General features: G+C 44.3%; 1 protein-coding gene across 1 annotated transcript in view; it reads right to left on the reverse strand.

The window, feature by feature from the left end:
* ogfod3 (2-oxoglutarate and iron dependent oxygenase domain containing 3) overlaps positions 1-14967 on the reverse strand; it is a 19663-nt gene continuing 4696 nt past the window's right edge. Inside the window, exons 5-9 of the mRNA XM_076093217.1 lie at positions 14241-14305; positions 13506-13562; positions 13140-13293; positions 8786-8909; positions 1-826 (exon numbers count right to left, since the gene is read on the reverse strand). Coding sequence (XP_075949332.1) covers positions 690-826; positions 8786-8909; positions 13140-13293; positions 13506-13562; positions 14241-14305 — 537 coding nt within the window. The 3' untranslated portion in view covers positions 1-689. The remainder of the gene's footprint in view (positions 827-8785; positions 8910-13139; positions 13294-13505; positions 13563-14240; positions 14306-14967) is intronic.

A 14967-nucleotide genomic window follows, 5' to 3' on the forward strand; every position in this document is an offset into this window, starting at 1 on the left:
AACTTTTCACATCAGTATTTTATTTCAAACCGTCCTCACCGACCACACTGAAGTAATTGGTAACATACTAGAAAGAGCAATCACTCCTGGACAAGGAGAGGGTTCTTCTTAGAAGAAAACGCCTCCTGGGTCATGAGGTGGGGGCGAGTATGAGTGGGGACTTAAGTGATGAAAGGTTGATTCAGAAGGAGATTCACCAAGGAATTGACAGCTCTCCTCAAAATGAAAAACACACCGCGACACAGAAAACACACAATCCCACTTAAGCTCCTCTGAAACGGTATCAGTCGAGAGAAAATCTCAGTTTGAGCCGTCCTCCTTATGATCAAAAGAAACAGATTATGTGTATAAATAATATACACATATGACTAAATCTAGCAATTACGCAATTTATTATGCAAGTATTAAAAAAGAAACCGCAGTAGAAAATTGGATAAAAGTTACAAAGTAAGAAAAGTAAGAAAGAAGTGAATGTGTGTGCTTTATTTCTGTAGCAAAATCCGTGCGGGGCAGCAAGTGAAAATGAAGGAAAATAACATATGATATTGGCGGTGCAGCTGCGGGACACCAATGTGACGAGTAAAAATCTCACTTCTTCCTTCCCCTCCTTTCTTGTCTCTCCCCTCTGGTCGCCCTCTCTACAGGGCTTTTCCCGCGCCAGTGAGCAGTGGGCGTGGTCCGTGGGGGCCTCAGGGCATGGCGGGGTCAGAGATGCCGTGTGCTGGGTCGCAGGTGAAGGACACGGTGATGGCGTAGCGTGTCCCCCACGCCACCTTCTCCACGCGGTGGAGGTTCTCCGTGCCGGAAGAGAAGAACGAGACTCGTCCTGGGCAAGAGAGGAGAGAACAAATGGTTTAAAAAGGAACATTTTGGGAAATACGCTAATTTTCTGTCTCTCTAAGACTGAGATAATCTATCAATAATAGGTCTGCACCTGTCAGGACATGGCTCACCTAGCATTAAAACTGGCAGCAGGAGAAAGTCACTTGTTTGAAAATGCAAGAAATTCACGACGTTCTTAGCCTAGCTTAGCATAAAGACAGGTGGGAAACAGCTAGCCTGGCTCTGGCGAAAATTGAAATAAAAAACACCAACCAATGTTTAGCCCATTCAGAGAACAGAAATGATTTCAGGAGGAGTTAAATAGCCCCAGTGATGCCAGCTGTTTTCCCCTTTTCCTCCAGTCTTTATGCTAAGCTAGGCTAAACATGTCCCGACTTGAGCTAAATTGCGGTTAGCTCCAACATGGGATTCTTACTAAAAATCACAAATTGTCACATTTACATTTCTCTTCATGTTGAACAAACAACGGCCAAGTTTTCCCTTTTCCACTTTATATGCTAAACTATTCTGACTCCAGCTCTGTATTTAATGCACAGACATGAGAGCAGTAATAATATCCTCATCTCAATCTTGGAGAGACAATAAAAAAAAAAAAGCTAATTCCCCAATTGTTCATTCAAAGTATATCATAAAGAGTTGTCCATGAAACAGAGGGACAGATGATGAGGACCCAAAAAGACAACACAAGCTGGAACCCTGAGGAGATAAAGGGGCCCGCAAGGACACACTCGGCTTATTCCAGGATTGTATTTTAGCGAAAGCTGAGATGCATAGTTTTGACTGTCTGATTTAAACCCCTTTTAAAGCTATTGTTTTTGGGACAGACAGTGTGAACTTGGGGAGGTTGCCTCTGGGTAAACTCTCTTTATTTATCAGAGGCTTTGCTTCGCAGTGCCAGCTAATGAACTATCGCCGTTTACCAGCCAGTCTGGTTCTTTCTGACCTCAACCTACTCTTGCATTGATGTTTACATAGCTCGTCGGGCGGTTGTGTGCCATAACTGAGAGGCTTATATTTTTAAAAGTTTTCAGGCTCTTGATTTGGTACAAAACTTCCAGGTTCTTCGCCTTTTGAAAGGGGTTATCTCTTTAAGTGAATATGATTAAAAAAAAGCTGGAATCGTTGTACGCCAATTAGTTTGCTCTGTTTTCCCTCCAAGAAATACTGACGACGTATGTATTGTGTGTTCATCTGCGTTTGTGTTTGTGTGAGGGAGGGTAAATCCCCCTGGCAGGGCAACTGGCTGAGGACGTCGGGGGAAATCAGTGCTCGCAGTAAAACAATGGAGCACTGGAAACCCAAAGACTGGGAAATAAGAAGAAAGAGAATTAATGGCACACAAACACACACAAAGCGGCAAGACAATAAGTGGTGGTCGGCTGGTTTTCTGTCATTGAAAAAGAGGGCATTTTCCCCAAGTGCTCAAATTAGCCACACAGCTTTAGATAACTGCACAATAAAATAATCTTTGAAAATAATCCCTTGCACTTGTCAATATAAGCGTTCCAAGTGTTTCAAGATTCAGTGCAGTCAGCAGAGCAGATTAGTGGCAACACAATGGGAGGATGTTTACGGAGGAAACTCAACAGGGTTCACACTCTACCAGCAATCACTTTCCAGGACATTCTACAGAAATCAATGGAGATACTTTTGTCGTGCGAAAGTCGCACAGCAGTTTGAATCGTTAAGGGGAGATGACACCAACAAACATCAGCCTTAAAACATTCAGACATTTTGGTTTGTTACCAGTGGAATAACCCTCACCTTCTTTCAGGACTAGGAGTAAAAAAAGCTTCTTTCTTTTTTAAATAGACGTTTTTTATTACTCGTTTAATCAGTTTTAGGGTTAACGCAGCAGTTCTTGTCCATGAGTAGATACGTGCTTCTTTCTGCGCGGCGATATCATTAGCGGGGTGTAGTTTGGTGAAAAGAAAATACTGCTATGAAACTGTTCACATGTCTGTGGATTATATCGACTTAACTAGGTAATGATTCCTGGAAAGAGTTTTTTCAAATGTAATGTCTTTTTGCCACTTTCTTGCCAATATTTCACCCAATTTTGATTTTGGGGTGTACTGTCCTTCTGCAACTTCTCCGGTCTATTAAAGTACACCGTCTTGATGAAAACCTCTGTTTTTGTTGCCGACTCTGTGTGGATGCAGAGAAGAATACGTGCTGACCCTGCAGAATGTGATCTGCTCACAACCTTACAGTTTGTTTTGCAACGGGGCAAACTGCAGATGTGCAACAGTGACGATTCAGTCAGATCAACTCATGTCATTGCGTTTCAATTAGAGAACCTTCAAGTGTTCGTACTGGGAAGCTGATTTAACTCCAAAAAAATCATCCGCTGATTTACAGATGTCTCATTCCCAATTCTGCGGGAAAACGTTTTTTGCAGCATCACCAGACAGAGCTAGAAGTTGTATTCCATGGTTGGTCAACTACAAAAGTTGTCTTCAAAGCCCGATGCTCGTCCTGGGGACTCGGCTCAACAACAGAGGCAAACCAGTGAGCAAATTGAGGTCGCGGTTGACATGTAGACAGCAGGACAGAAAGGAGCGAACGCTGACATGGAAATAATACCGGACTCCATTACATATCAAAGCTACAGCTACACATCGACATGCGACTAGCGGAGCCGGGGATCGAACCGCCGACCCTCCGATTGAAGGACGGTCCTGCTCTCCACTTAGCCACTAGTACAATTCTTGTGTCATTGTCAAACGCTGCGTATAAAGATTACCGTCTCCGCTTTGCATCAATGGAATGAATTGGAAATAAATGTTGTTCACCTTGTGGAATCTCCCTCATATAAAATGAAGCAGGCTCTGCTTGAGTGTTTAAGCTTAAGGAAGCTATTTTAAGAGACCGAATCCCAATTACAGTCGATAAACGTTTAGCTCAAGAAAATCTTTTCCCTACTTGGCCCTGTAGCATTTAGACTTCCATTAGCAATGAGGTACAATGATCTAATAGAAATTAATTATGTGGAGGAATTCATATCTTTTAGCATCTCATGGGGGGGAGGGGGGGGGGGTCTAACAGTGTGTCTGCACTGACGTAGTGTCTGGCCGGCAGGAGCTAAGGGGAGAGTGAAAGTACCTTTAAATGTTCAAACTGGCTGATTATCAGTCAACATGTATTCAGATATCGATACATCTGTAGTAAGCTAATATCGGCTGACAATAACAGCCGTGTCAGTTTATCTGTCAGGCTCTCAATGGTACCAGCCTCGCCTCCAAAAGTCTCGATTAAGGTGTGGTTTTTTCCCAATGAAGGCAACACTGGCCAGCACTGCTGTGTGGCGCTGCTCCATTAATGGATAATGCATAGCTTAAAAGGCGTGGTCATGGCTGCAGTCCGCCTTACACACTGGGTTTGTTACAGTAGCTTGCTATGCTGTATTGTGAATTTTTAACTTCAGTGACCCAAAGGGAACGAGTGCGCAATGCCGACAAGATGCTGAACCCTGCGTGACTCGTCCAGATGCCCACAAACGCCATCAGCACAATCACAAGGCGCGCGACACGTCAACGCACTGTCCAGCCAATGGATTGATTACTCCCACAGCCTCATGATGGATTAGTGGAGGATGAATCACACAGGCTGCACGGCGTGTCTAGGGAGGCTGGGATGGAAGTTAGAGGTTGGTGACGTGGAGTGATGTCGAATTAAAACGGAGGTCGAAGATTCCGGATAGATCACGCGTGAAAAATAATTAATGGGGCACCATCTTGGAGCCTGGTCTCCAGTTTTCGTAATACAGGGCTTAGATAAAAACTTTATAAATTGATTTCACAACCACTACAACTAAAAGAACTACAATTACCACCTCACTGTTGTGAAGCCAAGTTGCAGTTTCGATCTATGTCTGTCCAAAATGTTTGTGAGAAGTGTGAAAATGTGTGTGAAGTTGTCAAAATTAGCATGTAAATTGACAAAAACAATGTTTAACAATGAACTGATTAGAATTTGGCGGTCAAAAACACAAGTAGACATTTGTGCTAAATTTGAAGAAATTCGGTCGCAGCGTTCCTGAGATATCGCGCTCACCAGAGTGGGACGGACGTGAGGCCACAGGGATCTTGAACTTTGAACTTTGACCAGTCAAAATCAGTTCATCTTAACGCTACTGTAACTAGTGTTCCGTTTAACTGCACAAGTAACGTATCTCCGTTTCGGCTGAATATCTACACCGTTGAATTAAGTCTCATGTTCCAAAACAAATCAAAAGGCTAAATCTAAAAAAAAAAAAAAAACTCAGCATATCTGCTGGACGCACAGCAATTTGTGAAATCATCCCCGTTATGTGCCAAGAATCATTTTATCATTCATTGTATTCTGTGTGTCTATGCGTGCAGAACTGCAGCCGCCAACGGCAAGCTGGCGGTTTTCATGCAGCAGCCCAGCTGAGGTTATCTAATTCCCCTGTGGTCTCTGGCGCTGGCAGGTTAACCCCTATAGGCTCCTCTGGATGGCAGACGTGCCTTTTTCCCCATCTGTCCTCTGTTTGTATCTGCCTTTTCCAGCCAACCACCCTATCTCTTCATCACATATCAACTCTTTATCTATCTCCAAGCCATTTCCTGTCTGTGACCACCTTACCGCCTCTCTCCTTGCCCTGTAGGGGACGCTTTCACATTCAGCAAATCCATCCATCGTCTCTCTCGCTCTCTTCTAATCCTCCACTCTCTTTTCTTTTTTTCCACCCCTCTTAACTTCCTCCGCAACTTGCACAATACTTCCACTCCAGACACCCCCCAGTGCTAACTGCCATTATATTCTTGACTTCCGCTCTCTGGCAGCTATTTCCTGATTGTCGTCACGGGGGGGGGGGGGGGGGGGGGGGGGGGGTTTATAATTACACCTTATTCGTCGCTGTCGCTTCAAAGAGCTGTGATTACCTCAGCGAACTAATCATCCGTCCAGGCATGAGGATCAGACTCTCACCAGGTCGAGGCCCGTCTGTCAACTGCCCAGCATGACGCACAAACAGTTTCTCAACGAGGTCGGGTGTGTTTTAGAGGAGACAAATGAATGATCTGGGCTGTCGATGCATAATGCATGGGGCTTTGCGGCGTCTCCCGCTCGATGCACCTGTCTAAATAAAAATCACAGCGACGGGCGGAATCACAGAGGTCGGGTCTCACAAGCTGCTTTGACAGGCCTGTCATAGTTGAAATCTCGAGCAGGCTCCAACTCCACTGAGAATTAGAAAACAACCAAGGAGGACCGTGGTGAGACCTTACTTCTCTCTTGTCCCCGTCTCCTTCTCCTTCTAGCAGGTTGCGTTGGGTTCAGGATTACACTGTCACCATAATCTCGGCAGTTTGGAGGTTATCCTCACTTCACAGAAGCAAGATGGCCATCACGGGAGAGACGAGGCGGCGGACGCTCTTTATTACCATGCGTCCTCCGGTCAGCGTCCGTCTCCGTTCCATCATAGGACGGAGGGGCGTGAAGGACGGAAGGAAAAGTGAAAGATTGTAGGCGATGAAAGAGAAGGATTGCTTCTTTTTTTTTTGTGGTGTCATTCAAAAGTGGCAGAGGAGTCGGATTAGAGGCCAGGAGATGATGGAAAATGGGTGAGATAACGGGAGGACGGCAGAGCGGTATGGGGGGGGAGGGGGGAGTGGAAGATGGGACAAGGTGAACGGAGACGCCAGGGTATGCTCACTGTCAGATATGATAAAAGTGGAAGTAAGGCTGTCGGGGAGAGGTAACAGCCTCGGGAGACGGTTTCCATACTGAACAGATCCACTAAGCCTCTGCTCATTGAGGAGCGTCAGCGCCCACAGAGGCCATGCAATGAGTGCTAAGCCTCCACTTTTACAGAAACCTCCTTTGGAGTATAAAGTGCTGCATAAAAGACGCATAGGCTGCAGTCGTGAGATACGAGTCAATGGTACAAATATGGCTCTTGAATAAACTGTTCCAACCTGTTGGCTGATTGCCAACTCCCAGTTAGAAAACCAGCTAGCTTTGTGGCTGGCTAATGCTAGCATGCTCCCAACGTGCGAGCGTGTTACTAGTTGGCTCAACAGCTAAAGTAGTTCACCATCTGCCCCCGCTAGAGGTCACCAAGTCACCAAGATTCTAGCATAGGAGTGTAAGGGACAAATTGTACAGAAAGAACACCGGTATGAATTTGCCTTCTGGTGTGAATGTTGGACAGACTGCACCGATCGATCGGCTGCTATTGAAAGTGAAGACATAAAGCTCACAATTTGTCACAACTGCATATCCAAAATATAAGCCGTGGAGGAACAACCTTCAAAACATTTGGAACAACTAACTGAATAAGACAGTCGCTGTATTGTAATTAATTATTGTGCACGCTCGTTAACGGAGGTTGCGTTGACTTGCATGGTGCGTCCAAGTAGAACTCATTAAAAATTTGTATCGGGCGAAGGTAAATGACGCTATCATGATGTGTTGAAATCAAATGTTGTAAAATAATGTAGTTTTTGCCGAGAACCTTGAATAAATACAGTCGTTTAAAGAAGGTGTTTTCACAGCAATATAAAATGATATTAGAGAGGGAATTATGACCCGTTTAACTTCCTAACAGTAGCTCTAAGCAGCTTATCATTAAAACATCAAAGGACGTATTTGAATAATGCAATCATTTATTTCCTATTCATTTGAATTAGTCATTTTCTGTAAATAACCACACATTTTACAGCGGTTTACAGTGAATTAAGCTTGGTTGAAATGATGCTATGCAGTTGCCATAGCAGTGCTCCACCGCTTCACAAGCATTTATATTGACATTTTAGGAAAAACGAATACACCGTTATATATACGTCTGTGCTTCAACATTATACCGCGATATCAATTTTAGACCATATCGCCCAGCCTTAATTTCGCACCACTTAGTTCACAGTGTGGTGATATTGCTGCTTCTGTCAACTCCCTAGCATTACTTTTTGGAATTTGGCATCTAAGGACAGAGGGAGTTGTATGTGCAGACTGTTAGCCCCTTGAGACAAACTTATGATTTAAGGCTGCAGTACATACTGTAAATAACACTGACTTGAATTACACAAAAGTCCCCCGTCCCCCCCGTCCCCGGCCCACTTTTAAAATTCCTCAACCTTTCTTTGACTTTCCGTAACGCAACCACATTGCCTCCCATGACCCTTCCGTGTTGTTTTTGAGCTCATTGTTAAGGCGAGTGTTTTTTTCGTTTCATCTGGCTCCGAGACAATTTTTTTCCTCGGGAAACAACTAAGTTGAATATTTTACAAAAGTTTAAAAGGGGGTACAAGTCAAAAAGCGGAGCAAAAGGGCTGAAGATTCAACATCCAAGTCAATGGCTGTCTGACACAAGCTGGCAAACTCATTCTGTCACATTCCTTTAAAGTGAGCATCTTGCAAACTTCCCTTATTTTCCTTCCCTTTACCCCAATGTCCTTGTTTTTAAAGTCCACACAATTTGCCTCCTAAGTCCCATGTTACCTTAGAGTATTGTCTCTGAAACCCATGTGGTTTTTGCACAGGCGACTTTAAAATATCCATTTACTCACAGCCTTACCCATATTTTATTTACGTTCTATACATACACAGACCACTGGAATTCCCCCCCCGAGATCCAGATGCTGTTATGTCTAACCACTTGGGTACTATGTGCGAGGTAAAGCCTAATCCCCCGAACCTTCAGTCGGAGCTGCTGATTACCCACTTACAAAAGGATTACGCCCACTAAAACCACCTCCAGATTCATAATTCAGCTGAGTACAGCAATCATAATTTGCGGCTGTAATAATAAAATCCTTTATCTATTTTTAGTGAGGGCTAATAGGCTTATAGACAAAGCCAGGGGTTACCAGGTGTTACTGCCGATATTCTGGATTTACAATATCCTGCCCATCGCTGTCTTTGCAGCTGAAGCGGCAAAAAAGCACTACATGGGTCGACATTAACAGCTGACGGTTACCTGCCCGAGGTTCCACTGTCCGGTTGCCATTTGGGTCCATGAAGATAAATCTCCCTCCGGTGAAGTCAGAGCCGTAGTCAGACAGGTACAGCAGTGAGGTGTAGTCAAAGGAGCCGTAAGTCACCTGACGGAGAAAGAGAGAGGAAGGCAGTGTCTGCATTAATCTGAGATAAATATTTTCGATTAATAAGGAGATGTTCGCATGCAAAAGCGCTGACCTAAGATGGTCTTAGGTCAGCGCTTGTGCATGCCAAAGACTGGATGTTTTACTGATGAGAGAAAAAAAAAAAAAAAAAGGAGAGACTATTATCTTTGACTAAATGCATATTGTTTAACAAGGCAATTAAAATGCCGACTGGGGGAGCTGGGGATCGACTGCCGATCTTCCGATTAGAGGACGACCCGCTCTATCCCTGAGCCTCAATCATACTGCCACTAACTCATGGAGTAAATAAGAAGGCACGACTCTGTGGAATTCCATAACCAGCCAGCTCAAAGCAGATCCAAGATATTAATACAGTCAGATTGACCCATACAAGGGACTTATGCTGCGTTCCTTTTTGAACTGGGAAGTCGGAAATCCCAACTGGAACGCAGCCTGAAGTCGGATTTTCGACTCGGGAAATTCGGCACCGACCCCACCAACCCCCGACCTCAAAATCCAAGTAAAAAACAGTCAAAAAGCTTTAGTAATATTCTGTTTATTAGCATTTCTGTCTTACTTGCGTCTCATTTAATCAGTCACACATACAGTGCTGTCCAACTTCTATGTGTTGGCATGTTGCTACGGTGTTTGTATGACCACACAGAGCCTCCAAAGCTTGGCTTTCCCGCCACTGCAGCGTCTCAGCCACGCTTGAGGCCACTCTGTCAGACATCCTGGTTGGAGAGAGTAATGTGCGCTCTTCTCTCGTTGGCTCACTTGCTGCTGACTCCTCACCTGAACTGCTCTCCTCAAAAGGCCTTTGGGACTGATTAAATACAGCAGAGTCTTAAAAAAAACCCTGTAAGCTTTTTGCACTAACATGAACCTCATAATATCCAAAAGGGATACATAAAATGTGGGCATACTTTGCAAGTCACACTGGTGCAACCGTTTATGCAACTAAATGGATTGTGGTTTTAAGGCAGGCCTGCAATCTGGAGCCCTGCCTTAAGATAAACAAATGAATTGATGCCAAATGGGACTGTGCTGTGGTGGGCTGTTTATGCTGCACAACAGCACCAATAAGAGATGCTCAGATCTTAATGACACATCAAAGAGTGAGTTGACGAGGAACCGGGAGTGGCTCTCTTTTCAAAGAGTCAGAGAGTCATTTTAGACGGAGCGCTTTCACTCGATTTCACCTCGAAGTGAACTGCTGGGAGTTCCAAGAGTCGCCGAAAGAACTTCACACCACCCGGGTTCAGAGAACACACTCATTGTGCAACTTTCCAACAATTCATTTATATGAATTATCAGCTTGTATTTGTCAGGACATCTCGTAAGGGTCCCCGTTAGTTCATCATTAGAGAAGAAGAGATTTTTATCCAGTCTATTCGACTTTTAAGCCAAATAGACTTGCCGCCACTTTTATAAGCTGAAGCTCTCGGTGCCTGTAGCCCCACACAGGTATATAACTGCCACCACTGGCATTAATTACTTTTTTGGGCCACACGTATCATCAACATATTCATTTGTTACGGTGAATGTGCGAGCTAACGTTTTCCAATCAGCACATCCAGCAAAACGGAGCGACGTTAGTCCAATATTCACTCTTTTGGTTTCTACCAACCCCTGTAAAAACAATGTGGCTCTTTAGCTGCTAAATGCTCCACTATGTTTACTAGCTAGTCGCCAACTTTGCCTGCCTGCTGTTTGGTTCTGGGCAGGTAGCTTTATGGGCGAAAGCAGTTGCCTTTTGCAGTTAGACAACGAGGTCAATGCGAGCAGAGTCTGTAGGCCAGACAACCAAAACAATGTGCTAAAAGATGCTCAAATGTGACATAGAAGTGAGATGAAAATGCAGCTCGGGTTGGTTTACCAAAAATACACAAAAACAATTTCTCAAATTGTCAATCACTTGAAAAGAGTGTCTGAAGGCAATTTTACAGGGATGACGAATACTCTATTTACTTCAGCAGCAAGACAAGGTCAGGAATGAAAGAAAAAATACCGCATTTGACATTAGCGTCTGCAACTATATTTCAGTTTCATTAAGATGGCAAGATCATCCCTGCCATTACGACTGGTGCTATGACACCGTATCAGCGACATGATCGATGGGGAGAAAATCCACCACCAAAGACGTCTGAGGCCATTTACATTTAAATGAGCGTTAGGTTAGCCAATTAACACCAAAATGGCGGCAGAGACAGATGGGGAAGAGACGTGGGTCCTTACAGATTACTTTATTCCAGCTGTCGAGGGCCAGCGGGAGAGGATGAGGTGACAAATATTAATAAGGAAGAAGGCAACTGCAAACACTCCAAGCTCCAAGAAATAGCGCGAGCAAAGTAAATATGGACTGTTGGCCTCTTTCTCATTTCAGAGAGGAACACAGGCAAATATTGAGGCAGATGCTTCAAAAGCTTTATGAATGGTGCCAATACACAACATCCCCAGGCCTATATATAAAAAAGAAATCTTTACAAAAACAACATTCAGGGATGTCAGCTGTATTTCAGCAATTATCCGTTTTAACATTAAATAAGAACAAATATATACTCCCAATCAGAGGAAACCCTAATAAATCAGGAGTTACCCACTATGATAAATTCCACTTTTTAACTAAATAAGTTGTAAAGCATTGAAACTCCCCCCCCCAGACACACATCCCACTTGTTTGAAACTTGCCTCAAGGTCTTCTATGAATCCCGGAGCAACTTTAACGTCTCATGCCAATGAACAAGGTGCAAAGTGTGAGGCGAGGATTAAAGCAGTGACAGAAAAGCTGCTCACCATGAATATTTATAGAGAATCAACGATGTATCACGTGAACAGTTCACATAACACAACAGAGGCATGGGCTCTTGTTTCTTCTCCTTTCTTATTTTAAGAAATGATTTGAGAATAACTAAAACCAGCAGAAGCTCAATGTCTGAACTGATGATGAATGTGAATGTGAGAGAGCCAAAAGGGATTTTCTGGGCACAAGTTAGACGTTTGTTTTTTAGTGACAGTCTCTGTGGCTTTCATTTTCTATACCGACTGTTCTTCCTATTTCACAAAGATCGGTGTTTAGGCAAACCATCCAAAATTTATTTCAAGATAACATTTTGAAGATGATCAAAATGAATCCATCCGTTTTCGCCTGCGAATCGGATTCTGTGTCTCATCGGCAGCATGTTTAGAGAGCGGGATTTGTTTGAAACTACATTTAGCGGCGTGTCGTCCGACCACATCTTAAGGCAAAAGTGTTAACAGCTTTTAAGCGATACCATGCTGGAAGGCGCCATCATGCAGAGGGTTGGCTTTGCACTTCACCTCCAGTGTCGCGGTTGTAAACAGCTGAAACCACCTGGGGCTCAGCCTCCTCGTGTGCCGTGTGAAGGGTGAATAAGCGCGTTTCAATTGAGTCAAACCGCTTTTCCTTACATTTCTTCTGCTCTTCTGAAAGTGCAGTAACTTTGCTGAGAAGCTCAGTCCCCTGGGTGGTTATGCATTCGTTGCTGAGCTAACGCAGGTCGGGTGATTTCTTTCATGACGACAACTATTACCGTCTGCCGATTGTACGCCTCCACCAAGTTATGTCGCAGTTTACATCCATGTCTCTCCAAAATGTCGTCCCTTCATCATTTTATGTGAAATGTGTCATAACAAGCACATGAATTCTTAACTGCCAAATTCACTTCAGTCTTGGAGTCCAAGTGGACGTTTGTGCCTAATGTGAAGAAATTCGCTCCTTCTTGAGATCGTGCGTTCACGAGAATGGGACGGACGGCCAGAAGGACGCAACCCCCTCCTCCCACTGTGCCTGAGGGTGAGCCCAGCTGCCCTTTGGAAACTCACTTTGGGAGCTTGCATCTGAAATGGGATTGTTTCCATTTCTACACAAACCTAATGAACAAAGGGGAGGATTGGACAGTAGATTGACTGGAAACTGGAGAGCTTTGCTTTCAGGTTAAATCAACCCATTCAAGATATCAAGACGTTTCCCATCAGCCCTTTTAATGGGAGCAGATGTAATCCATGTCATTAGGGATGCACCGATCCAGATGTTTTTGCTCCCAGTAAGAACTCTACAAATCCTCCCCAGTTTCACATGTAGCGGATTGTTATCTGTTTGATGACGTCAATATCGCCCCCTGTGCAACCCAAATCTACCAGACTCCTGCTTCTCAACGAGGTCACGGCTCTGCTTTTATGCGTTACCTTATCTATGTGTGGGTGCCAGTACTCGTCGTGCTGGGTCTTCGCTATCGTGCTGTTGATTCTGGAGAAGAAGGTGGGCTTGGTGAGGTACATCAGTTTTGGGTCCAAATCAAAGGTCTCAGCAATAACTGCCTGGATTCGCTCACGTACACTTCTGAAACGGTGAAAAACAAACAGACAGATGAGAGTCAGATTGAAAGATCGGACTTAATGACTTAAGGAAGTATGATTTATAACCGTCATAGAGTGAGCAACACTCTACAAAGTGCCATCATTTGAGTTTATGTCACTTTTTTTTAAATTTTAAATAAAATGTCATGGAATTTTGGTGCAAAAAAACTTTTTGGATTAAGATTCCTTATTCACCTGTACAGCTGGAAATCCTCTTGTGTGAACACATCACTGAGCTGGTCCCCAAAATACCTGCAGCCACAATCACAGACAGAAAGTTATGCACGCAGACAAAGACACACATGAGCAGACCGACACAAACACGAGCACAGACACGGGAAAGAAAGAAGAAGAAAAAAGAGAGAGCAGAGGAGATGGGGCCTGTTAGCATAAATCAACGTTTCGCCGCACGGCACAGTGCACCATTACCCAGACGGGTGTGCCACCCAGCCATCCAAACACAGCAGATAGTAATCGACTGACTGCTTCACATGAGGGAGTCCCCAATGAGGGGTGAAGGGTGGGAAGCTGGCTGGGAGTGCCATCGTCATCGCTTCCTGATTAAAATCGGCCAAATGGTCCCTGAGGAGCCCGTGTTGGAGAGGGATATTGGGGGAGAGGGTGGGGGGGACTGAGGGAGAAATTAATGAAGGGAGGAGGTGTGAGGGAGGGAGGTGCAGGTGATCCAAAAAAAAGAAGAAGAAAACTGGGGTTCTGCTGGCAGTGATGAATGAGGGTCGGATGGGTCACTGGAGCTGGAGAGGACAGCTCACAAGGACCGGCATCAGTACGATTGATGGCTAACGCTATATATATATATTTGGGTGAATGTGTTTATGCTAATGTTACAAATTATGCAGGGTGTCATTCCCGCTGGCATAAAATGAGTGTACACACCGAAAAGAACAAAGACAATATGTCCTTTCCCACCTGTAGATGTTGACAAACTGTTTACCCATCGACAACGCTCCAGAGTGAAGGTCCAGTATGGAAGCCTGGAGGCGTTAAAAGGAAGAGAAAAAAAAAAAATAGGAATTAGTGCAAATTAAATATCAGTGGGACTAATAAACGCTGGCAGTTGATATCATTGTTTCAAAGTTTATCGCTGCTCCCTGTGGCGTTCTTGTTCTGCCCTTTACTTGTTATTGCTTTTCAACTCCTTTGGGACCCTGCTCTGATTTTCACAAGCTAAAAAAAGAAGCTTTTTTCTCTGAAGCTTCCCCCCCCCCTGTTGCTCCCCTTCGCTTAAGTGTCTTAACACTCCATAAACAGTCCCTTTATTAGGCTGAGGGCCTAAACTGCTGGGGACGGAGAGCAGGGGATAGGGCATGCCAGGCACATCTGGACGTAGACGACTCCAGGTTCTATCTGCTCATCAAGCCGGAGCTCCGCATATTGCGGCAGCCTGCCTCCTAGTGTCGAGCGAGGTTCCTTACAGCAGGGAGTCTGTGTATTAGGGAGCATGCTGTATGTGGGGAAAGTCGGGACAAATATGGGATTTCTAAGCTGATGCTGGTGGCAATAGCTCTTAACTGAAGTAAAGAATATTGGAAACACTGCCATGGCAAATTCAGATAATATAGGACAGATCATAATTACATTCAGGGTTAACTCACTGTAGTGATAATAATAGTCGTATTCTTTCCTGCAGACTTTG

The sequence above is a fragment of the Anarhichas minor genome, unplaced genomic scaffold (assembly GCF_050575085.1).
Source record: "Anarhichas minor isolate MPS153535 unplaced genomic scaffold, ASM5057508v1 ptg000017l, whole genome shotgun sequence".
Classification (NCBI taxonomy): domain Eukaryota; kingdom Metazoa; phylum Chordata; class Actinopteri; order Perciformes; family Anarhichadidae; genus Anarhichas; species Anarhichas minor.